The 26873-nt window shown below is 43.6% G+C and overlaps 1 protein-coding gene across 1 annotated transcript in view; it reads left to right on the top strand.

Annotated features, from left to right (window-relative positions):
- The window catches only part of LOC143788852 (uncharacterized), a 38674-nt gene extending 22910 nt beyond the window's left edge, over positions 1 to 15764 (top strand). Inside the window, exons 5-9 of the mRNA XM_077278765.1 lie at positions 4555 to 5766; positions 6464 to 6651; positions 13399 to 13766; positions 14336 to 14592; positions 15395 to 15764. Of these exons, the coding sequence (XP_077134880.1) occupies positions 4555 to 5766; positions 6464 to 6651; positions 13399 to 13766; positions 14336 to 14592; positions 15395 to 15555 (2186 nt within the window). The 3' untranslated portion in view covers positions 15556 to 15764. The remainder of the gene's footprint in view (positions 1 to 4554; positions 5767 to 6463; positions 6652 to 13398; positions 13767 to 14335; positions 14593 to 15394) is intronic.
- The last annotated feature ends 11109 nt before the right edge of the window (positions 15765 to 26873 follow it).

Genomic DNA, 26873 nt, shown 5'->3' with positions numbered 1-26873 from the left:
TGTAATCAGTCCTTGTCTGGTTGCTCTTGTCTACTGGTCCTGATTTTTGCAACATAAGCTAAGTCCTGCTTTCTTGTTTTTTGTTTACTTGTATTATTCTGTTTTTTGTCCAGCTTGTTCATAATGTGATTCCTGATTTTGCTGGAAGCTCTTAGGGGGCTGATATTCTCCCCCCATACCGTTAGTCGGTACGGGGGTTCTTGGATATTCAGCGTGGATATTTTAGTAGGGTTTTTCGCTGACCACATAAGTCCGCTTTCTATATTTCTGCTATTATTTAGTGGGCCTCTCTTTGCTGAATCTAGTTCATACTTACGTTTGTCCTTTCCTCTTACCTCACCGTTATTATTTGTTGGGGGCCTGTATCTACCTTGGGGTATCTTTCTCTGGAGGCAAGTGAGGTCTGTATTTTCTCTGAAAGGGTTAGTTAGATCTCCGGCTGGCGCGAGACGTCTAGAACCAACGTAGGCACGTTCCCCGGCTGCTATTATTTGTGGGCTAGGATCAGGTATGTGGTCAGCTCAGTTACCACCTCCCTAAGAGCTAGTTTTTATGTTTGCAGACTTTGCTGAAGACCCTGAGATCCTCTGCCATTAGGATCACAACAATAAATATCGTATTGATGCAAACCTCAATATTCATCAGTGACCACTAGGTCCAGAGCGTCTAAGACAAATTTTGAACAGAGGAAGCTATTGCCTCAGAAGTGTTCTTCTCCACCTCTGAGTATAGGAGTGGTTCTCATCAAATTCCTTGTTGTAATTACCTGTTCACAGCAGGGGGTCCTACTTTAATGGAGGCTGAAGTGTCAGATCGTTTTCACTTCCCCAGTTATAATTAATCCCATATATTCAATATGAGAATGATATATCCCCTCTCCAGAGATGTCTTTATGTAGTTTACAATATTTCTTTATGACACAGGGCAACAACTAGGATCTGGTAAATGGAGTGGCTTGTGTTATGCTTGTTCATGGAAGCCCTATTAAAAGCTGCCAGGCTTACATAGTTACATAGTTACATAGTTATTAAGGTTGAAGGAAGACTGTAAGTCCATCTAGTTCAACCCATTGCCTAACCTAACATGCCCTAACATGTTGATCCAGAGGAAGGCAAAAAAAAACCCATGTGGTAAGAGTAAGCTCCACCATGGGGAAAAAAATTCCTTCCCGACTCCACATACGGCAATCAGACTAGTTCCCTGGATCAACGCCTTATCAAGGAATCTAGTGTATATACCCTGTAACATTATACTTTTCCAGAAAGGTATCCAGTCCCCTCTTAAATTTAATTAATGAATCACTCATTACAACATCATACGGCAGAGAGTTCCATAGTCTCACTGCTCTTATGGTAAAGAATCCGCGTCTGTTATTATGCTTAAACCTTCTTTCCTCCAGACGTAGAGGATGCCCCCTTGTCCCTGTCTCAGGTCTATGATTAAAAAGATCATCAGAAAGGTCTTTGTACTGTCCCCTCATATATTTATACATTAAAATAAGATCACCCCTTAGTCTTCGTTTTTCCAAACTAAATAGCCCCAAGTGTAATAACCTATCTTGGTATTGCAGACCCCCCAGTTCGCTAATAACCTTGGTCGCTCTTCTCTGCACCCGCTCCAGTTCAGCTATGTCTTTCTTATACACCGGAGACCAGAACTGTGCACAGTATTCTAAGTGTGGTCGAACTAGTGACTTGTATAGAGGTAGAATTATGTTCTCCTCATGAGCATCTATGCCTCTTTTAATACATCCCATTATTTTATTTGCCTTTGTAGCAGCTGCCTGACACTGGCCACTGAATATGAGTTTGTCATCCACCCATACACCCAGGTCTTTTTCATTGACGGTTTTGCCCAGAGTTTTAGAATTAAGCACATACTTATACATCTTATTACTTCTACCCAAGTGCATGACCTTACATTTATCCCCATTAAAGCTCATTTGCCATTTATCAGCCCAGGCTTCTAGTTTACATAAATCATCCTGTGATATAAAATTGTCCTCCCCTGTATTGATTACCCTGCAGAGTTTAGTGTCATCTGCAAATATTGAAATTCTACTCTGAATGCCCCCTACAAGGTCATTAATAAATATGTTAAAAAGAAGAGGGCCCAATACTGACCCCTGTGGTACCCCACTGCTAACCGCGACCCAGTCCGAGTGTGCTCCATTAATAACCACCCTTTGTTTCCTATCCCTGAGCCAGCTCTCAACCCACTTACACATATTTTCCCCTATCCCCATTACTCTCATTTTATGTAACAACCTTTTGTGTGGCACCGTATCAAAAGCTTTGGAAAAGTCCATATACACTACGTCCACTGGGTTCCCTTGGTCCAGTCCGGAACTTACCTCTTCATAGAAGCTGATCAAATTAGTCTGGCATGAACGGTCCCTAGTAAACCCGTGCTGATACTGGGTCATAAGGTTATTCCTCTTCAGATACTCCAGTATAGTATCCCTTAGAATGCCCTCCAGGATTTTACCCACAGTAGAGGTTAAGCTTACTGGCCTATAATTACCGAGTTCAGTTTTTGCCCCTTTTTTGAATATTGGCACCACATTTGCTATACGCCAGTCCTGTGGTACAGACCCTGTTATTATGGAGTCTTTAAAGATTACAAATAATGGTCTATCAATGACTGTACTTAGTTCCTGCAGTACTCGGGGGTGTATCCCATCCGGGCCCGGAGATTTGTCAATTTTTGTGATTTTTAGACGCCGCCGTACTTCCTGCTGGGTTAAGCAGGTGACATTTAATGGGGAATTTTTATCACTAGTCATATTGGCTGCCATGGGATTTTCTTTTGTAAATACTGATGAAAAAAAGTCATTTAGCATATTGGCTTTTTCCTCATCCTCATCCACCATTTCACCCAGACTATTTTTAAGGGGGCCAACACTGTCATTTTTTAGTTTCTTACTATTTATATAGTTAAAGAATATTTTGGGATTATTTTTGCTCTCTCTGGCAATGAGTCTCTCTGTCTCAATCTTTGCTGCCTTGATTTGCTTTTTACAGAATTTATTTAATTTTCTGTATTTATTTAATGCCTCCTCACTACCTACTTCCTTTAATTCTCTAAATGCTTTCTTTTTGTCCCTTATTGCGCCCCTTACAGCTCTATTTAGCCATATTGGTTTCCTCCTTTTTCTAGTATGTTTATTCCCATACGGTATATACTGTGCACAGGTCCTATCCAGGATGCTAATAAACGTCTCCCATTTTCTTTGTGTATTTTTGTGTCTCAGGATATCGTCCCAGTTAATTGCACCAAGATCCTCTCTCATCCGTTGGAAATTTGCCCTCCTGAAGTTTAGTGTCCTTGTCACCCCCCTACTACCCATCTTATTAAAGGTTACATGAAAACTTATTATTTTGTGATCACTATTCCCCAAGTGACCCCCAACCCTTATATTTGATATGCGGTCTGGCCTGTTGGTTAATATTAGGTCTAGCAGTGCCCCCCTCCTTGTTGGGTCCTGAACCAGTTGTGAAAGGTAATTGTCTCTCATAGTTGTCAAAAACCGATTACCTTTGCTGGAACTGCAGGTTTCTGTTCCCCAATCTATTTCAGGGTAGTTGAAGTCCCCCATAATAATGACTTCTCCTTGAGTCACAGCTTCATCTATTTGCTTTACGAGGATATTCTCCATTGCTTCCATTAGTTTTGGAGATTCATAACAAACCCCTATCAGTAATTTATTATTTTTTCCCCCTCCCCTTATCTCCACCCACAGGGACTCTACATTTTCATTAAATTCACCTATATTATCACGCAGGATGGGTTTTAAGGTCGATTTTACATACAGACACACCCCACCCCCTCGCTTATCTGTACGGTCATTTCTGAACAGGCTATAGCCCTGCAAGTTAACAGCCCAGTCATGGCTCTCATCCAGCCACGTCTCAGATATCCCCACCATGTCATAATTATGCTCCAACATCATTAGTTCTAATTCATCCATTTTGTTGGCGAGGCTTCTGGCATTAGTATACATGCACTTGATGTTACTCTCTGTACCTCTATTCTTTCTTAAATTACTAACTGTTCTAACCCCACCCCCCATGCCACCGCCACCCCCGCTTCCACAAACAGTGTAACCGTGACAACCTCGCTCTCACCATTGATTGTCAGCTTTATGCCTATGCACAGTGTGCAAAGAAAGCTGCCAATCAGGAGTGTGGGTTATACACGGCTCAGCATTCTAAGCTCTGCTGGATCTGCAGCAGATAAAACAGGGATTTTACCAAAACTGCAAAAAGCAGTCCTGACACATCACTGGAATTAGGGTCTCTGCTCCAAAATCATGCTGCTCACAGATGAAAAACCAGAAGACTAATCTACTTTAAATGATAAACTCCTGCATATTGTATATACATCGAACACAGTAATAACTCGTTATGCAGCTCACATCTTATCATCCCCTAGTGGTGGCTGCAGGCGAACTGTCACATAAGAAAACAGTATTCTTGTGCAGCGGTGACGACAATGATTGTACCATGCCAAAATATATGACTGTATTAACAATTTTCCCCCGTTTTTCCATAGGACATCTTCAACAAATATTTTTAACCGTTTTCGTGAGTAACAGCAATGGTGGAGCGAACACTAATTTTCAGCTGTATCTTGTGACCTGTGATAAAGCCGCTACAGTCACAGTGACGGTGTCTCAGCCGTTCTTCACTAAGACGGTTAATGTTCCCCAGGACAGTAGTAACCTGGTGACCCTGGACGAGACATATATGATCACCGAGGAGGACATCACTTCCAAGGTCATAATAGTGACATCCAATGTGTCCATATCGGTATTTGCATTTAGTAATGTTCAGGCCAGCACCGATGCTATGACCTGTCTACCGCAAGAAGACCTGGGTAGGAAGTACTTTATAACAACTCCTGCGAGGGGAGCAACACAGTTTTCAGTGGTAAATGTAGTTGAACCTGAAGCCCATGTAGACATTACAGTCTCAGGATCCATCACATATAATGGGATTTCCTACAAAACTGGAGATTCATTCAAGTTGTTACTGAGGAACCAACAAGTCATTCAGTTTAAAAGCTCTGATGACCTCACAGGAACCAAAGTTTTATCTTCAGTCCCGGTGGCCGTGATTGCCGGTTCTAAATGTTATAAGGGCATTAACTCAACCTGTGACACCCTAATGGACCAGCTCCATCCTGTGAAGAACTGGGGGAACGTCTTTGCCGTGTTTCCATTCTTCACCCACACTCAAGATGTCATCACTATAGTTGCGGGAAGTCCGGATACCCGTGTGACTATTGATAGCCCAGGAGGTGCCACCCATCACAGTCTACAAGAAGGTGCCTATGTCCGAATGACTGTAGACAAAATCCTCCTCATCAATGCCACCAAACCTGTGATGGTCTCATATTTATTCCATGAAGCAAGGTCACCTACTTTAAAATATAAATATGATCCATTTCTTACTACCGTCCCACCATCGTTAATGGGAAAAAGATATTACAAGTTTGTCACATGGTCTTCCTACGACAACTTCATCCTCATCATTTCTCAAGTGTCTTCAGACTTGGAGTTCTACCTGGATGGAAAACCTCTAAGTTATTATCCAACGACCAGGAAAGAATTCAATGGGTTTATGGGTCAGCAAGTCACATTGGGGAAAACTGAGGGACATCATGAGATCTACCATGAGACCTCCACATTCACACTTTATGTGTTTGGTACTGAACGTAGTATCTCCTATGGATATTCAATGAGCCAGGGTGTACAATGTTCAGGTGAGAGACGTTCTGCACTGTCAGAGTATAAGACTTGCATTACCTTAAACAATGTAGAGAAAACATGAAATGATTGTGTGGTCTAATAGCAAAAATATGAGAAGATAGTGATGGTTATACTGTAGAGGATAAGGGGCCCCTTATCAGAGATCAAGATCCCCATTATTGTATTTGATTTTGCCAACTAGATAGTCTATTTCCCTTATACACCCTTCCACATTTTTTAAATGCCACTAATATTTTTTAAAACTTATTATTTATTATGCGTTGCCTATATAGCACCATCATATCCCACAGCTCTTTACAGACATCATCACTGTCCCCGACAGTATGTCTTTTTATGTGGGAGGAAACCGGAGAACACGGAGGAAACCCACGCAAACACGGGGAGAACATACAAACTCCTTGCAGATGTCGTCCTTGGTGGGATTTGAACCCAGGACCCCAGCGCTGCAAAGCAATTTAAATCATATTTTGTAATATGAAACAAAGATGATGTAGAAATGGATAAAGTTTTGGGATCTGGTTTAATTCATCATTTCCTGTAAAGGTTTTTGAAAATGAAGCTACAAGGGTACAGAATTTAGGGGAGGACAATGGGACCTCTAGCCCCTTATGGAATATACTGCCTGCAGAATTCTTTATGGTTAATTAAGCTTTTATACATTTATCTCTTTTGCATTTATTTCATAACCAGCGCTGCCCAGATGTTCGATCCGTTGCCTTCCGGATGCTGCGGAGTACATCTTACCATACAACTTGGTATCGGGGGCTCACCTGGATGTACTTGATATCCATCTCAAGGACCCGCTGTGCCGAGCAAAAAAGGAGAAGGATCACTACCTCATCAAGATACCATTCAACAGATGCGGGTCCAGTGTCCTGGTGGGTTTTCCAACAATAGAAATCTTGTACCAAATCTAATTGTAAGATACTTTTCTTAGCTTGCCCACTAATTGATGTACCATTCTATACCGGCCTGCATGGTGGGGAGAAGCTCAGAGGCCAAACAATACATGGGTAATGTTCATATCACGAGAATACATATACTTTACCATTTACATCATTTCGCTTTGGCTATTATATTCACTATTCATCTTTAAATATCTACAAATTTATATAACTGCTGCTTCTGTGTTGGTGAGTCCAGTGGGCTTTCCTATTCATTGACGGACAGTCATCATGGCTTAACTGACCGCCCCTGGACTCATAGTGACAATAAAAGTTCTATTTAATTGTTCCACATACATGTCACGCTGTGATGGTCTTCGGTAAGGAAGAGGGGGCCTCAAACTGTCCCTGTAGCTGGGACCCTAACTAGCCCTATCCCACGGGTACTCTTGAAGGTAGAGAGGCCCGGGTCGCTGACTTTGCTATGCTCCTGTTAAACCCTAATCTGTCCCGTACCACACACCATGAGGCCTGTGACAGAAAGGTAAGGTAAACAAGACTCGAAGATAAAACAGGGATAACAGGAATCCTCTATCAAACAAAAGCACTCACCATCAATAGGGAAGAGGATAGGGACAGGGAGGAATTATCTAAATGGGAATTGGGACCAGGATATAAACACACATGTTCTACAGAAAACCACAGATCACTATTACAACTCCACTCCAACCATTTAGCTTTATCACTCAGCACAGGAAGAAGAATCTTCCACCAGCAGGGACTAAACACTCAGAGCCAGTATATATGGAGGTAGTAAATGATAAGTAGTTACAGCTGACAACAATCAGCCAGCATGTAAAGAGTTCTTAACCATTTCAGCACTGAAGGAAAGGCAAGCCATTTAAAGTAGGACATGAATCACACCATCTCTAAAGAGGACTGCTATTCATTACCCCAGCGACGTGACCTTCTAACATTTTTCCCTGTTTTTTTTCTTATGGATAATTGTTGTGAATTTGCTTTTTGCTCCCTCTAGTGGTTACTAGTTTTTTGACTCTGGTTTTTCTGTCTTTCCTTTTATCCGCACCTGGGTCGTTAGTTAGGGGTGTTGCTATATAAGCTCCCTGGACCTTCAGTTCAATGCCTGGCAACGTAGTTATCAGAGCTAGTCTGCTGTGCTCTTGTCTACTGATCCTGGTTCCAGTTATATCAGCTAAGTCTGCCTTTTGCTTTTTGCTATTTGTTTTGGTTTTGTATTTTTGTCCAGCTTGTTCCAAATCTATATCCTGACCTTTGCTGGAAGCTCTAGGGGCTGGTGTTCTCCTCCCGGACCGTTAGACGGTTCGGGGGTTCTTGAATTTCCAGTGTGGATTTTGATAGGGTTTTTGTTGACCATATAAGTTACCTTTCTTTATTCTGCTATCAGTAAGCGGGCCTCTCTGTGCTAAACCTGGTTCATTTCTGTGTTTGTCATTTCTTCTTACCTCACCGTCATTATTTGTGGGGGGCTTCTATCCAGCTTTGGGGTCCCCTTCTCTGGAGGCAAGAAAGGTCTTTGTTTTCCTCTACTAGGGGTAGCTAGATTCTCCGGCTGGCGCGTGTCATCTAGAATCAACGTAGGAATGATCCCCGGCTACTTCTAGTGTTGGCGTTAGGAGTAGATATATGGTCAACCCAGTTACCACTGCCCTATGAGCTGGATTTTTGTATTCTGCAGACTTCCACGTTCCTCTGAGACCCTCGCCATTGGGGTCATAACAGTTTGCCAGGCCAGTATTAAATGTTTAATGCATTGCAAAAGAGGGATTATAAGAAAGAAGATTCTGAGTTTTTTTTTTTTTTTTTCCTTTTCTCCTTCCCCTTTACCTCAGAGTGGCTATGCTTGCTGCAGACATGAATGTCCAGACCTTGATTACAAGTGTGGACCAGCTGGCTACTCGTGTGCAGGGCATACAAGACTATGTTATCAGAAATCCTAGGTCAGAACCTAAAATACCGATTCCTGAACTGTTTTCCGGAGACAGGTTTAAGTTTAGGAATTTCGTGAATAATTGTAAATTGTTTTTGTCCCTGAGACCCTGTTCATCAGGAGATTCTGCTCAGCAAGTAAAAATTGTTATTTCGTTCTTACGGGGCGACCCTCAGGATTGGGCTTTTTCGCTGGCGCCAGGAGATCCGGCATTGGCTGATCTTGATGCGTTTTTTCTGGCGCTCGGTTTACTTTATGAGGAACCCAATCTTGAGATTCAGGCAGAAAAGGCCTTGCTGTCTATGTCTCAGGGGCAGGACGAGGCTGAAGTGTATTGCCAAAAATTTCGGAAATGGTCCGTGCTGACACATTGGAACGAGTGTGCACTGGCCGCTAATTTTAGAAATGGCCTCTCTGAAGCCATTAAGAATGTTATGGTGGGTTTTCCCATTCCCACAGGTCTGAATGATACTATGGCACTGGCTATTCAAATTGACCGGCGGTTGCGGGAGCGCAAAACCGCAAATTCCCTCATGGTGTTGTCTGAACAGACACCTGATTTAATGCAATGTGATAGAATCCTGACTAGAAATGAGCGGAAAATTCATAGACGCCGGAATGGCTTGTGCTACTACTGTGGTGATTCTACACATGTTATCTCAGCATGCTCTAAACGTATAGCTAAGGTTGTTAGTCCTGTCACCGTTGGTAATTTGCAGCCTAAATTTATTCTGTCTGTAACTTTGATTTGCTCACTGTCATCTTATCCTGTCATGGCGTTTGTAGATTCAGGTGCTGCCCTGAGTCTCATGGATCTCTCATTTGCTAAGCGCTGTGGTTTTACTCTTGAACCATTAGAAAATCCTATTCCTCTTAGGGGTATTGATGCTACACCATTGGCAGCAAATAAACCGCAGTATTGGACTCAGGTTACCATGTGCATGACTCCTGAACACCGCGAGGTGATACGTTTCCTGGTTTTACATAAAATGCATGATTTGGTCGTTTTAGGGCTGCCATGGTTACAGACCCATAATCCAGTCCTGGACTGGAAGGCTATGTCAGTCTCAAGTTGGGGCTGTCGTGGTATTCATGAGGATTCCCTGCCTGTGTCTATTGCTTCTTCTACGCCTTCGGAAGTTCCGGAGTATTTGTCTGATTATCAGGATGTCTTCAGTGAGTCTGAGTCCAGTGCACTGCCTCCTCATAGGGACTGTGACTGTGCTATAGATTTGATCCCAGGCAGTAAATTTCCTAAGGGAAGACTGTTTAATCTGTCGGTACCTGAACATACCGCTATGCGTTCATATATCAAGGAGTCTCTGGAAAAAGGACATATTCGTCCGTCTTCTTCCCCTCTTGGTGCGGGATTCTTTTTTGTGGCAAAAAAGGACGGATCTTTGAGACCTTGTATTGATTATCGGCTTTTAAATAAGATCACTGTCAAATTTCAGTATCCTTTACCGCTGTTGTCTGACTTGTTTGCCCGGATTAAGGGTGCCAAGTGGTTCACCAAGATAGACCTTCGTGGTGCGTACAACCTTGTGCGCATTAAGCAAGGTGATGAATGGAAAACCGCATTCAATACGCCCGAAGGTCATTTTGAGTACTTGGTGATGCCTTTTGGGCTCTCCAATGCGCCTTCAGTTTTTCAGTCCTTTATGCATGACATTTTCCGGAAGTATCTGGATAAATTTTTGATTGTTTATCTGGATGATATTTTGTTTTTTTCTGATGATTGGGATTCGCATGTGGAGCAGGTCAGGTTGGTCTTTGAAATTTTGCGTGAAAATTCTTTGTTTGTCAAGGGCTCAAAGTGTCTCTTTGGTGTACAGAAGGTTCCCTTTTTGGGGTTCATTTTTTCCCCTTCTGCTGTGGAGATGGACCCAGTCAAGGTCCGAGCTATTCTTGATTGGACTCAGCCCTCGTCAGTTAAGAGTCTTCAGAAGTTCTTGGGCTTCGCTAACTTCTACCGTCGTTTTATCGCTAATTTTTCTAGCATTGTGAAACCTTTGACGGATATGACCAAGAAGGGCTCCGATGTAGCTAACTGGGCTCCTGCTGCCGTGGAGGCTTTCCAGGAGTTGAAACGCCGGTTTACTTCGGCGCCTGTTTTGTGCCAGCCTGACGTCTCACTTCCCTTTCAGGTTGAGGTGGATGCTTCGGAGATTGGGGCAGGGGCCGTTTTGTCGCAGAGAGGCCCTGGTTGCTCTGTTATGAAACCTTGTGCCTTTTTCTCTAGGAAGTTTTCGCCTGCCGAGCGAAATTATGATGTGGGCAATCGGGAGTTGTTGGCCATGAAATGGGCATTTGAGGAGTGGCGTCATTGGCTCGAGGGTGCTAAGCATCGTGTGGTGGTCTTGACTGATCACAAAAATCTGATGTATCTCGAGTCTGCTAAACGCCTTAATCCGAGACAGGCCCGCTGGTCATTGTTTTTCTCCCGCTTTGATTTTGTTGTCTCGTATTTACCAGGTTCAAAGAATGTGAAGGCCGATGCTCTTTCTAGGAGCTTTGTGCCTGATGCTCCTGGAGTCGCTGATCCTGTTGGTATTCTTAAAGATGGAGTTATCTTGTCAGCTATTTCTCCGGATCTGCGACGTGTGTTGCAGAGATTTCAGGCTGATAGGCCTGAGTCTTGTCCACCTGACAGACTGTTTGTCCCGGATAAGTGGACCAGCAGAGTCATTTCCGAGGTTCATTCCTCGGTGTTGGCAGGTCACCCGGGAATTTTTGGCACCAGAGATCTGGTGGCCAGGTCCTTTTGGTGGCCTTCCTTGTCAAGGGATGTGCGGTCATTTGTGCAGTCCTGTGGGACTTGTGCTCGAGCTAAGCCTTGCTGTTCTCGTGCCAGCGGTTTGCTCTTGCCCTTGCCTGTCCCGAAGAGACCTTGGACACATATCTCCATGGATTTCATTTCTGATCTTCCGCTATCTCAGGGCATGTCCGTTATCTGGGTGATATGTGATCGCTTCTCCAAGATGGTCCATTTGGTTCCTTTGCCTAAGCTGCCTTCCTCTTCCGATCTGGTTCCTGTGTTTTTCCAGAACGTGGTTCGTTTGCACGGCATCCCTGAGAATATTGTGTCAGACAGAGGATCCCAGTTCGTTTCCAGGTTCTGGCGATCCTTTTGTAGTAGGATGGGCATTGATTTGTCGTTTTCGTCTGCTTTCCATCCTCAGACTAATGGACAGACGGAGCGAACCAATCAGACTTTGGAGGCTTATTTGAGGTGTTTTGTCTCTGCTGATCAGGACGATTGGGTGACATTCTTGCCGTTGGCTGAGTTTGCCCTTAATAATCGGGCTAGTTCCGCCACCTTGGTTTCGCCTTTTTTCTGCAACTCTGGTTTCCATCCTCGCTTTTCTTCGGGTCATGTGGAGCCTTCTGACTGTCCTGGGGTGGATTCTGTGGTGGATAGGTTGCAGCGGATCTGGAATCATGTGGTGGACAACTTGAAGTTGTCACAGGAGAAGGCTCAGCGCTTTGCCAACCGCCGCCGCGGTGTGGGTCCCCGACTACGCGTTGGGGATTTGGTGTGGCTTTCTTCCCGCTTTGTTCCTATGAAGGTCTCCTCTCCCAAATTTAAACCTCGTTTTATTGGGCCTTACAAGATATTGGAAATCCTTAATCCTGTATCTTTTCGTCTGGATCTTCCTGTGTCGTTTGCTATTCACAATGTATTTCATAGGTCCTTGTTGCGGCGGTACATTGTGCCTGTAGTTCCTTCTGCTGAGCCTCCTGCTCCGGTGTTGGTTGAGGGCGAGTTGGAGTACGTGGTGGAGAAGATCTTGGATTCTCGCCTCTCCAGGCGGAGGCTTCAGTACCTGGTCAAGTGGAAGGGCTATGGTCAGGAGGATAATTCCTGGGTGGTCGCCTCTGATGTTCATGCGGCCGATTTAGTTCGTGCCTTTCATGCCGCTCATCCTGATCGCCCTGGTGGTCGTGGTGAGGGTTCGGTGACCCCTCACTAAGGGGGGGGTACTGTTGTGAATTTGCTTTTTGCTCCCTCTAGTGGTTACTAGTTTTTTGACTCTGGTTTTTCTGTCTTTCCTTTTATCCGCACCTGGGTCGTTAGTTAGGGGTGTTGCTATATAAGCTCCCTGGACCTTCAGTTCAATGCCTGGCAACGTAGTTATCAGAGCTAGTCTGCTGTGCTCTTGTCTACTGATCCTGGTTCCAGTTATATCAGCTAAGTCTGCCTTTTGCTTTTTGCTATTTGTTTTGGTTTTGTATTTTTGTCCAGCTTGTTCCAAATCTATATCCTGACCTTTGCTGGAAGCTCTAGGGGCTGGTGTTCTCCTCCCGGACCGTTAGACGGTTCGGGGGTTCTTGAATTTCCAGTGTGGATTTTGATAGGGTTTTTGTTGACCATATAAGTTACCTTTCTTTATTCTGCTATCAGTAAGCGGGCCTCTCTGTGCTAAACCTGGTTCATTTCTGTGTTTGTCATTTCTTCTTACCTCACCGTCATTATTTGTGGGGGGCTTCTATCCAGCTTTGGGGTCCCCTTCTCTGGAGGCAAGAAAGGTCTTTGTTTTCCTCTACTAGGGGTAGCTAGATTCTCCGGCTGGCGCGTGTCATCTAGAATCAACGTAGGAATGATCCCCGGCTACTTCTAGTGTTGGCGTTAGGAGTAGATATATGGTCAACCCAGTTACCACTGCCCTATGAGCTGGATTTTTGTATTCTGCAGACTTCCACGTTCCTCTGAGACCCTCGCCATTGGGGTCATAACAGATAATCCACTAATTTAGCTGTTTATTTTTCAGTATGAGGATGAGAAAATGTTCTACGCCAACACCATTTACGGGACTGTCCCTGACACAGACGTCCATCGTATCGAGATCCCAGTGAGGTGTGAAATGGAGAGTAATAAGTCTCTGGAACTGGTGATAAAACCTCAAGTGAAGAATGTGATCTGTAAAGGTTATTACAACGTGTCCATGAGACTCTACCAGAGCGAGGACTTCACTGACCCCATCACCCTTTACCCTCATGAGGTGGATCTGCACAGCAACCTACATGTGGAGCTCGTGGTGGAGTCAGTGGTTGAGGAGCTGCAGATATTCACAGAATCCCTCACTGCTTCCCCGTCATTAGAGGACACAAATAAGAGATACAACGTCATCCACCATGGGTGAGAACCTACATGTCTTATACTACAGGGCGATAATGAGTCCATCCAGTGGTAAGATGTGCAGAACCATTGTGGAGCCTCAAATCTCAGTCGTAGAGTCAGAGGCTCGAGGCAAGGCCAAGTGTTTTCTACCTCCTTACCAATGGACAGTTTTCATTCCCTGAGTGCCTCCCACCAGTTTAGTATGTATTGTACTTATTTTTAATACATTTTTGTATTTTTTATGTAACTACTTTATTACCCGAGTCCTAAACCTAACCCTAGCAGTATCCCTAACCCTAGTCCTAACCTTAATCCCATCCTAACCCTAATCCTAACTGTAATATGAGTCCTAATCCTAGTCCTAACCCTGGTAAGGGTCAGAAAAAGTATGTAATAAGAATTTAAAAAGTTTATTATGACATTTGTGGGGGTTTTTCTTTGGTCTTTTCATTTGAGAATTAGAAGTAGATCCCCACATTATGAGCCAGAAGGGAAGGAAAACATTGACTATATTGTACGTATTTCTCAGATTGATACCAATTACTCAGTCAGCAAATATTTTAGAAATGTCTTTGCTCTGTCCTCAGATGCCGCCAAGACTCCACCTTACAGGATCACCTGGTGACAGACCAGCGCCGGCAGCGCTTAAGTTTTCACATGGTTAAGTTTGATCATTTCCATGAAGTCTACCTGAGCGCCAATGTGATCATCTGTCACAACTCCACCTCCCCAAATCGCTGCACTCAGGGCTGTATCACCCCAAGAGTGAGACGAGACGTCCGCACCTCGGGGGAAGAGCTGGACACCGCCAGATTATCTGAGGGCCCTATTGTGTTTAGGGCTAGTAAGTAGTCGCCGTACTTCTTTATTTCACAATTAAGATAATAGTATTTAAAATTACTAAAGTTGAAATTCTAGAACAATAATTAATAATACAAGAAATATGTGAAATGTAATCAGGTTTGGCATTTTTATTATTTAAAAATGTGCCCTAACTCTGATATCAGATAAGGCTACTTTCACACTAGCGTAGGTACGGGTCCATCGCTATACCGACGCACCTTGTGAAATTTATGCATGACGTGGGCAGCGGATGCAGTTTTTCAACGCAAAAAAAAAGTTCACTTGAACGTTTTTTCGTGCCGACGGTCCGCCAAAACACGACGGATCCGTTGTACGATGGACGAGTGTCTCCTGACACTAAAACTCACAGAATTAAGAAAGGGGGAAGGGGAGTCTGGACACAAGTCCTACACAGGGACCCTTCACAGTCAGTGTCCTCCCCTGGATTGGATGAGTTGTTACCGACATCTGGTGAGAATTTCATGTCAATAGCACCTTTAGAAATATATTTATTTACAAATTTGATGATGTGTTCAATACTTATTTCACCCGATGTATGTTACAGTGCTCAAATAACAGTGTGCTGGTGTCTCTTTAATACGAACATGTTAACCTCATAGCATTTATATCAGATGTTCTCTGCCTTAAACAGTCAGATCAACTTTATGAACTTTGTTCATGCCGTTTTGTATCAGATCTGATAGATTTGGATTGGATAGTTGGATTGCAAACAAGGATTCTCTGCTCTGCATACATGTGACTGATCCTATTTGTATTCATGGTTTGTTTGTTTTTTCAAACAGAGGAGAAAACCAGACAAAGTCACATCTATAACCTGACGTCAGTTTTGCTGGTTGTCTTGTGTGTCACTGTGATTTTGGCAGTGCTGGGTTTGGTGATACAGAAAGAATACTACAGAAGACAACAGAAAGCCCCGATACACAGCAGCACCAGCTGTTCCTGAAGAAATCTATCTATCTATCTATCTATCTATCTATCTATCTATCTATCTATCTATCTATCTATCTATCTATCTATCTATCATCTATCTCCACAAATCTGTTTTCACTTTTAGTCCTATATATAACACAGTTAGCACGGATGGACATTGACATATTACATATAGATTTAATTCAGCCACATTTGTTTTTTATTGTTTGTTGTTTTATCTATTTTTTTGTCTAATCTGGACAATTATAATACAATAAAGCTGTTTTATTATTAAAAATTGGGTGTAACCTGCATCTGATTTGATGGCTGAATGGTGGTTTCCACTCCAACGCCGTGATAAGTTAGCAAAAGGGAAAGCTTCCGATCACTTGGGGTTCTATTCACGTGTTGACCAGGCTGCTCCGGTCTTCAGGCTTTTGCTCCAGGCTTGTTTTCTGCATCCTGGCATCTTTGCTCGTCTGAGCAGAAACATTATGACTTTGCCAAACGTCATGACGTTGAATAAGGTCTGGTCGAATGAGGCCTAGTCAGTGTCTGTGCCCTACATGACATCATAACCTCAGGTAGACATATATCATGAAAATCTCAGACCTACTGAAGTGAAGAGGGACCAAAGATGTGGCAGACCAGACCGGAGAGAAGAGGGGCTGCGCAGCTGGACAGGTGAGGAACAAGCAAGGGGAGAATTACTTTTTTAACCCACTTCCAGTCCCGTTGAATCCAGCTACCATTTTGCCAGATTTACACGCGAATTGCCCAAATTTTGGGTCCATCCAAATCCAAAACTTTGGGGGAATTCTAAGCAAATTTGTTTCTTTTAGAATTGCTTCACTCATTTCTATGCAACCCCAGAAACAGCCTAGGGACAAGTGTGGTGCCGTTTTGGAAGTAAAATCCTGGACAGGTCTATAACTAAGTGCTTTATGTCAATGTTCCGATTGGTTTAACAACTACAAAACTACATAGAAGCAGGATGTCTCCATATTACTGGTGAGTGGGAATCTGCAGGTGGTTATGTTCCTTCCCACGTCTAAGTTATGATAGTTCCAGTTCCTTCCTGGTTCTTGTTTTGTGTAAATAACCTTCATAGCCCCAGAACCAAGAGATAAGCAATAACCACTGGTCCACAGCTGCTCTGCTCACACATGTCTACACAGTATGGACTAATGGTGGTGGGACACACGTCTTAGTCATAGAATTCAGATGCTTCATTCAGGCCCATGGCCACGGATGTATATAATCATGCACCTGTGGGGTGCAGAGATTAGTACTAGTGGGCATGGGGCAGAACGTTTGTCGTGGGTGATGGCCATCCCGCTGACTAGAATACCGAGATTAAATGAAAATTATTGGAAGCTGGGGGTTTATTTAACTTGGGATATAAGTAAAGACAAAAGCACATTTTCTAAATCTGTCATTGTTCCCAGAAAATGATAACATTTGCACAAAACCTTTTTTTTAAGATGATCGACTGTACCAGCTTTATAGAGACATCATTACGGTCCTTGGTTGAAAAAGTTCCTAGAAAACAAATGTGAGTTAGAATAAAATTGTATCACGACAGACGATCGCTTTAATCCAAGTAACATTTTGAAAAGAGGATTGAGGATTATAATAGATAAAAAAAAAGACAGATCAAGAGAGAATAATGAGAATATTGTAGAAGATTTCAGAACTCATTATAAATGTGATGTAAAACAGATTAACAAAATGGTGGAATTGGTTTATCTTAAGAATGTTCAAAGTTTTGGGCTCTTTATTGCCAGAAAAATTGAGCATTTTTTTTTATAGAAAAGCAAAGAATATTAATGACTGTTTAGTACAGATCGATTTATGAAAAGGAAAAAAAGAATAAGAAGGATTTAAAGGTTTTTTTTCCATGTAAGAAATACCAAAAAAATTAAATCATGTATAGAGCTAAAAATAAAAATAAAGACAAGAACAGAAAGAAATTGATAATGTGTGACGCAAAGGATGTAGTGTATTTATTGCAATTGTGGATATCTAAGATACGAAAATATAAAATGCTGCTGTCTGCATCTGCCACAATGGGGTGTTCACCACATATATATTAGTGTGGCTCCTGGACTGGTCCTTTGTCCTTGAGATAGAAGTCTGCAGTCAACCTATGTAAATTGAGTGATCCTGGACACGTCTAAGGTCGGAAGTCTGCAAAATGCATACTTGTGGTCACATGACCATCCACTACCGGTACCGGTACCGCCGGTATCAGAGAATCCTCACAGTTAATAACCTTCTGGAAGTTGTAGTTTCATGCAATACAAATTGATGGTTGTACATTGTGATGTATTTATGTACTGATGATGGTTTTGGTAATGTATTCATGAATTGGTGATGTCTCTGGTGATGTACCCATTTACAGATTGACATCCCACACACACAATGATATCACACTTACAGATGATGATGACACATTCACACTTGATGATGATAACATCCCACACACATGATGATATCTGTCATGGTTCCCAATGGCAGGGACTCAGGCAAAAACGGACTAGCTCTAGGAATGATGGAATCTCAGATGACCGCGACGCTGAACCTAACACGCAACTAATAGTAGCCAGGGGGTGTGCCTACGATTATCCCTAGACACCTCGCACCAGCCGGAGATCTAGTTACCCCCTAGTAGAGGAATACACAGACCTGGCTTGCCTCCAGGGAAACCCCAAAAGTGATAGTAGCCCCCCACATATAATAACGGTTAGGTAAGAGGAAAACACGTACGCAGTATGAATATAGATTCAGCAAAGAGAGGCCCTCTGACTAGATAGCAGAAAATACAAAAGAGGACTTCGCGGTCACCTCAAAACCCTAAACAGCCATCCTGAAATTACTTTAACTCCGTTATCAACTCATGACACCGGAGTAGTAATTTCAGATCACTAGAGCTTCCAGCAGCAAGAGAAATATAAATGCATGCTGGACAAACAAACACAAAAAATGCCAAAGATCCAACTTAGCTGAATTGCAGACTTGGAGCAGGTAGCAAGCAACAGAGGTGCTCTGGTAACATTGATTGCCGGCACTAGAATGACTGAGAAGCCAGACTAAATAGGAAACTCCCAGTTTCCTGATGGGAACAGGTGCAAGACAAAAGTCAGCCAGTACCACCAGTAACCACCAGAGGGAGCCCAAAAACAGAATTCACAACAGATATCACACTTACAGATGATGATGGCACATTCACGCTTGATTATGATAACATCCTGATAACATTCCACACACATGATGATATCACACTTACAGATGATGATGGCACATTCACACTTGATGATGATAACATCCCACACACATGATGATATCACACTTACAGATGATAATGACACATTCACACTTGATGATGATAACATCCCACACACATGATGATATCACACAGATGATAATGACACATTCACACTTGATGATAACATCCCACACATGATGATATCACACTTACAGATGATGATGACACATTCACACTTGATGACAATGCTGACACACTTACAGATAATGATGTTAAAGGGAACCTATCACCCCGTTTTTTTCGGTATGAGATAAAAATACTGTTAAATATGGCCTGAGCTGTGCATTACAATAGTGTAGTTTGTGGACCCCGATTCCCCACCTATGCTGCCGAAATACGTTACCAAAGTAGTCATTTTCGCCTGTCAATCAGGCTGGTCAGGTCGGATGGGCGTGGCTTCTTCCCCCAGATATTGCGTAGTTTTCCGTTGGTGGCGTAGTGGTGTGCGCATGTCCAAGGTCCCCAATCCTGCACGGGGGGGTGAAAATAGCAGCGATGTCCGTTATTCCATTGGTGGTCGGTGGGCGCGGCCATCTTTCTTTGGCCGCGCGTGCGCAGAAGCGGCGCTCTGCTGGCCGCGGCTTCAGGAAAATGGCCGCGGGATGCCGCGCGTGCGCAGATGGAGATCGCGGCGGCCATTTTCCTGAAGCCGCGGCCAGCAGAGCGCCGCTTCTGCGCACGCGCGGCCAAAGGAAGATGGCCGCGCCCACCGACCACCAATGGAATAACGGACATCGCTGCTATTTTCACCCCCCCGTGCAGGATTGGGGACCTTGGACATGCGCACACCACTACGCCACCAACGGAAAACTACGCAATATCTGGGGGAAGAAGCCACGCCCATCCGACCTGACCAGCCTGATTGACAGGCGAAAATGACTACTTTGGTAACGTATTTCGGCAGCATAGGTGGGGAATCGGGGTCCACAAACTACACTATTGTAATGCACAGCTCAGGCCATATTTAACAGTATTTTTATCTCATACCGAAAAAAACGGGGTGATAGGTTCCCTTTAATGACACACTCATATTCGAAGATGATGATGACACACTCAGAGGAGAAGATGATGATGATACACTCAAATACACTTGATGATGACACACTCAGATGATGATGATGACACACTCGCAGTTCATGATGATGAAAACACATTCCTTTACTACAAGTAACCGCTACCACACACCTCGTAAACTACAACAGTGAACACACAATATAAAATACATTCAGCAATACAATAATCACAGTTTAATGTATGAGCCCATTTGCTGTGGATTTTGGCGCACTTACAGTGCGACTTACAGTGGACTTTAATATAATAAACACAGCTAAATCCCCTAAACAACGGTTCTCCCAATAACTCCTTATAGAAGAAAAATAAACCTGAGCAATATTTACTCATTGTCACTACTTGTTGTAACTAGTCAGATATTGCAACAGGATCCAGCTTAGGTTGCAGTGTTCAGATGTCGCCAGGTCCATAGAGGCAACGGCGCAGAAGATGACGGCTCAGTGGTAACTTTAACCAAGTGATTATTTACAACAAACAATGTAGGTGAACAAAAATGAAATGTCTAAAAGGTTTAGTGATTTACCAGAAATGATAAACTAGTTCACAATACTGGGGGTTATTATTCTAGGTATATAAACAGTATTTTTGTTTCACAACACAGTTTTGGATCACAATGTTAATATAGCAAATTATATTTCTACTGGTACCTTAGTCCCTGGCATGTCAAAGTCCGTGTGGTAGTCGTCACCTAAACACTGTCGTGGTAGTCACTGTAACAGCCCTCAACGGGAGTCTGCTCTATTTCTCCTTTACGCCATAAGTCTATTGCCCTAGTATACTGATGAGTCACTTAACCAACATGTCATTCAGGATGCCGCTGTCTCCTAGCACGCACCCCGTGTTCTCTCCGTAATGTCGCCTAGGTTGTCTCCGGGTTTCAGTTCACTGGGTAGTCTGAATGTTTAACCCCTCACTCAATTGTCTGTATCCCTTTAACTGCTCACTGGATTGTATGTTTCCCTTTAAGAATGCTTTCTGCACTTCCCGCTCACATGACAATCCTTATCTCATGCCTTTAACCAGTCACAAGATGGTCTGTTCCTTTAAGTAGGCTTTCTGCCTTTAACCGGGCTTCTTCTTAAGGTACCGTCACACTAAGCGACGCTGCAGCGATAGCGACAGCAATGCCGATCGCTGCTGCGTCGCTGTGTGGTCGCTGGAGAGCTGTCACACAGACCGCTCTCCAGCGACCAGCGATGCCGAGGTCCCCGGGTAACCAGGGTAAACATCGGGTTGCTAAGCGCAGGGCCGCGCTTAGTAACCCGATGTTTACCCTGGTTACCAGCGTAAAAGTTAAAAAAACAAACAGTACATGCTCACCTGCGCGTCCCCCAGCCTCTGCATCCTGACGCTGACTGAGCTCCGGCCCTAACAGCACAGCGGTGACGTCACCGCACCGCTTTCACTTTCACTTTAGGGCCGGATCTCAGTCAGAGCAGGAAGCAGACACTGGGAGACGCGCAGGTGAGCATGTACTGTTTGTTTTTTTAACTTTTACGCTGGTAACCAGGGTAAACATCGGGTTACTAAGCGCGGCCCTGCGCTTAGTAACCCGATGTTTACCCTGGTTACCAGTGTAAAATATCGCTGGTATCGTCGCTTTTGCTGTCAAACACGGCGATACACGGCGACCTAGCGACCAAATAATGTGCAGACCTTCTAGCAGCGACCAGCAATTTCACAGCGGGATCCAGATCGCTGCTGCGTGTCAAATACAGCGATATCGCCATCCAGGTCGCTGCAACGTCACGGATTGCTGGCGATATCGCCTAGTGTGACGGTACCTTTAGGCTGGGCCAGAAATCTCGTCCTGCTGTTCTCAACTCTCTAGGATGTGGCTGTAAGCTAGTTCAGATAGCATTGCATGTCTATCCTGACACAGGTCCAGGCAATGACTCATCCTCGGCTCTGGCCTCAGGGGCTTTTATATTTTCTAACTGCGACACATGACCTTGCCCCCCCTTGCTTCTTCGTCCTACCAGCAACACACATTCATTTTCTAGTTCCTGCTTGCTTTCTTCTTATAACTTCTAGTTGGGGGTGTTTGTTTCCTCCAGCTTCACTGTGCATTCAGCTACAGTAGCCTCCCACTTCTTACACAGATGTGAGGACACACATGGGGCATGAGGCATGAGGTAAACAAGGATACAGTAAGTGGTTTTGGAGAATCTGCTTGATGTGAAGAACTTATGCACCTCTCACAGAGAGCTGGTGAGCTGTTGGGACTCTCTCTGTGTCTCTATTTTCTGTTCCCCAAAGTGAGACTCACTGCAGTTGGCAACAGAGTTTGACTCACTGCACCTCTTAGCATAGTAACTTCTATCTTGTCTTCTTGATTGCTCAGCCAATCACCTTTTATCTTTACTACTCCCCCTCCTACAGATTGCAAATATGTCTGGGAAGAATACTGCAGAAAAAAAATGAGTAAATGTGGCGAAACTCAAACTTGCCAAATTCACTAAAATTTGGCCAGGAAATGTAATATTATTTGATGCCTGTTACTTTGCCAGGAGAAGATGTTTATTAAGCTCGGAGGTCTCTCCAATCCCTAGGTCATAATAGGCTCAGGCATTAAAATAGAGAAAAAGTTATACTTACCTTGTGCCACACGTGTCCTGGCCCTGCAGCAGCCTCCACTGGCTTGCCCCAGCATAATCATGTTACCTCTGACAGCGACATCATCAGTTTGAGTTAGTGTTCTGCACAAAATGGTCTGGCTGATCACAAAAGACTACAATAGATAATTTTTGGACTATTACTTTCCTATGATTTGTAACTGCAAAACTCTTTGTCTGTATACTGTTGTGTAATTGGTAAATTTGTGCCCTCAATGATGGACTGAACTCACTACGCTGAGTAACTTTCTCTTTCAATTGAGTAGCACTGATTCTCTTGGGTCAGTTATAGTGAATCTCCATGGGTAAAGGAGACCCTTGATATTGTATGTATTTGTGGACCATTCCAGCCTAAAGTCTGTATCATGGGTGATTATAAGTCCAACTTGAGACAGGGGTCGAGCCAGCCAGTAAAGCCTTGTGCTAAGAGCTAACTTAGTGTAACTTCGAACTCACTTAGAAATTACTTAGTGCAACTTCCAAGCTCTGTGCCTTAGCAATGATGTGTAACTACCAAGCTTTGTGCCTCAATCTGTGAAATTGCCAAAATTTTGCTCTCATTAACAGATTGTACCTTTACGCTGGCATAGTTCTATTCTAATCGAACCCTGCTAAGTCCCCTGCATCGTCCTCAAGTGAGGAACTAGACCACGTGTAGACGAAACCCTTTTACATTATTTATTAGAAGTATTCTAATGACTTTCTTTTGATGGCAACATTTTAATTTGGGGGACTCTGCTGGTTTCCACTGAGTTTCAGACCTATGACAGCTCCTAAAACCACGTCTACATATGGTGGCCAATGGCAGCACAATTATGAAGGTAAAACCACAATTATAAGGTCATTGGCCCTTTTGATTTGATTTACACTATATCGTTATGTCAATATGACATGACTCATGGTCACTGTTGAGGGTCTATGAGATTGGAACTTTACATCTACAGCTACTTACCCCCTGATTCACACTTGTCTAATCTAAGGGACGTCAGTGGATTCAGCTACGTTCTCTAAGACATTTATCGGACAGTGTTACTTGTGCAATGTGCGCTATGGTTACATGTACACTGTGTGATTTGGCACTAAATTACACACCATAAGAGGGGTGGGGTTCAGTAGGTAACGTGATAAACGGTCAGCCTTCCTGATAATTATATAGAGAATCTAACGAGACATTTGTGGAGAGTATTTAAGGTCCAGGAGAAGATTTGAGAACAGTTTTATCTGATTCTTCGAGATGTTTCGTCATTCGGTGATGATTCTGCTCCTTTGTGCTGTTTGGGGTCTAATTCAAGCTTTTTCCGATGCGGGTGAGTATATTTCATTTGTCTTCTGCATTATAATTGATAGAATGATAGTCTAATGTGACGGAAGTATTAATTCACCCCCAACCCCATTTTGTAAAATTGGTTTATTAGCAAAATTTCTAAATGTTTTGCTATTGATAAGGAACCAATGAAACAAGAACAATGTTACTAACTCAACAATGCTACTAGAACAGGAGGTTTCTCAAAACCTTTCACAAAATGCCACGTTTAATGACTACCGCAGCCTCGGGATTAGAGTATGTGAACATGGAGACGGTCAATAACAAGGAGTTTTTCAAGCATAAACTGTTCAGAAAATTGTCCTACTTTGGAAACTTTTTAGAAATGTACACATTTTTATGTAAAAATTGGGCACAGTTGTGATGTAAAAATAATAATAATAATAATAATAATAATAATAATAAACAGATACTTACAAGATTCCTGCAAATTGTGTTCTAATGGACAATCCCTTAATAAATAGTATTTAAAATCAATAAATTTCCCCTTACATAACAGCATTAAAACTAAAATGTCTGTGCCAACAGAATAATAATAATAAAAAATCTATACATTTTATCAACTCCTTAATAAACTTCTGCTGTTAGAATCAGTCCCTTTATGATTGAGAGTATTATAATAACAGAACAGGACCAATCATACTATTTACAGGTGAATGGTTCTGAGGATGTGGACATTTACAAAATTGCAATTATGATATGACATTATGGAATGTTCCAACTTTTTTTTTAATCAAACATGTCTTACTTGAATATTTAATACATGAAAATATATAAATTAACAGAACCATCTTCAAAACTTTCCCAAAACAGACTTGCAAATAAAATGTATTAGTCAATTCTTGTGGGGGGTTTGTGTGGAAATCATACTGTGTTGTGATTTCAGGGCATCATACTCCGTGGGGTTTCTGAGGACATCATACTATGTGTGGGAGCTGTGAGGACATTATACTGTGCGGGGGCTGTGAGGACATCATACTCTGCGGTCTATGGGGACATCGTACTATGTGTGGGAGTTGTGAGGACATTATACTGTGTGGGGGGCTGTGGGGACATCATACTCTGTGGAGTCTGTGGGGACATCATACTATGTGTGGGAGCTGTGAGGACTTTATACTGGGTGGGAGACTGTGGGGACATCATACTATGTGTTGGAGCTGTGAAGACATTATACTGTGTGGGGGGCTGTGTAGACATCATACTATGTGTGGGAGCTGTGAGGACATTATACTGTGTGGGGGACTGTGGGGACATCATACTCCATGGGGTCTGTGGGGACATCATTCTATGTATGGGAGCTGTGAAGAGATTATACTGTGTGGGGGCTGTGGGGATATCATACTATACATGTGGGGGGCTGTGAGAGTGCAGCGCCCCAGAGTCCTGGTCGTTGCAGTACTGAAGCTCTGCCGCTAAGGGGAGCTATGGTACGTCTGATGGCACTGAAGGAGTTCATCTGACCAGGTATCACATACACCAATACATTTCACAGTCGGGCCTCCAGGGGGAGCTAAGGGTGCTATTTATTAGGCCACTCCTCACCATTGTGGGTAAAACTGGGGGTCAGGCAGGAAGTTAGAGAGAAAGCTGACTGGGTTGGAACCAGGCAACACCTTGTGGCAGAGGGTGTTGTGGGGGAAGATTCGGCAGGGTCCCTGTCAGGTTTGGGACCCTGACAGAGGCCTGGCAATGAGGAAGAACGTCACGGGACCGTGCCTGCTCAGCATAGCGGCGGTGCCCTAAGAAAGGATCAGAAGCGAGATATATTGTGCTGAGTGAGAAACGAGATCAAAGCAAGAAGGAGAATACCAGTAGGAGTCGTGCTGTAAGACCGAGGCAACATCCTACTGAGGCGCACAACCAGCGGCCGGAACGCCGAGGAAGTATTTCTATATATAGCTTCAGGCAATACTTCAAACCAACGGCAGGACAGTCAGTCACAGGCGGGCTGTCTCACCTAAATCACCTAAGAAGACATAGGGGGCAACCTGTGGAGAGGGGCGACTCTAGGGTCCCGGAAGAGCTCCGAGCCTACCCGTCATACGGGTGCGTCCCAACCATAACACCAGGAGGGACGGATGAGCAGAACATCATCTAATCGAGTTGTGAGGGAACACGAGAAACAGACACAACAGTTGTGGGGACTATCCCGTAAGCACAGCAGGGGAGGACCACAACACATAGCGCAAGCAGGAAGGCACAGATTTCCACCTGCAAAGGGAACTCTGGAGGTGCCATCGGACCGGCCGGACTTGCGCAGCCTGGTTAACCGTATTCCGGATTGAGGACTCAGAGATCTTCAGTAAAGAGGTAAAGAGACTGCACCCTGGTGTCCTCGTTATTTACTGCGACCTGCACAACACCGCAACTGTTGTGGATTCTGTTTGTGGGCTCCCTCTGGTGGTTACTGCTGGTACTGGGTGACTTTGGTGGGTTGCGGCCTTTGGTTTCCACCTGTCCATCAGAGGCTGGGTGTTTCCTATTTTACCTGGCCTTTCTGTCATTCCCTTGCCGGCTATCTATGTATTCAGATGTGCTCTGTTTGGTTCCTGCCTACCTGCTCCCAGATCTTTCAGGATAAGCTAAGTGCTGATTTTCAGTTGTTTGTTTGTTTTTTTTGTCCAGCTTGCTTATTATGTCTCTATGCTAGCTGGTAGCTCTAGTGGACTGAGGTTCTCCCCATGTGCCATGAGTTGGCACATGGGTTCTTGTAATCTCAGGATGGTTTTTTTTTTATTAGGGTTTTTTGCTGACCACTCAGTCCCCTTTTGCATCGTTCTGCTTTCTAGTTTACAGCGGGCCTCAATTTGCTAAAACTATATATATCATCTCTATGTGTGTGCCTTCCTCTCATTTCACCGTCAATACATGTGAGGGGGCAACTATATCTTTTGGGGTTCATTCCTCTGGAGGCAAGTGAGGTCTTTATTTTCTCTGCAGTACTAGTTAGCTCTTAGGCTGGTGCGTGGCGTCTAGAACCAACGTAGGCACGCTCCCTGGCTATCTCTAGTTGC

Source organism: Ranitomeya variabilis, chromosome 8 (assembly GCF_051348905.1).
Source record: "Ranitomeya variabilis isolate aRanVar5 chromosome 8, aRanVar5.hap1, whole genome shotgun sequence".
Taxonomy (NCBI): Eukaryota; Metazoa; Chordata; class Amphibia; order Anura; family Dendrobatidae; genus Ranitomeya; species Ranitomeya variabilis.
This window is presented reverse-complemented; position numbering and strand designations above follow the sequence as displayed.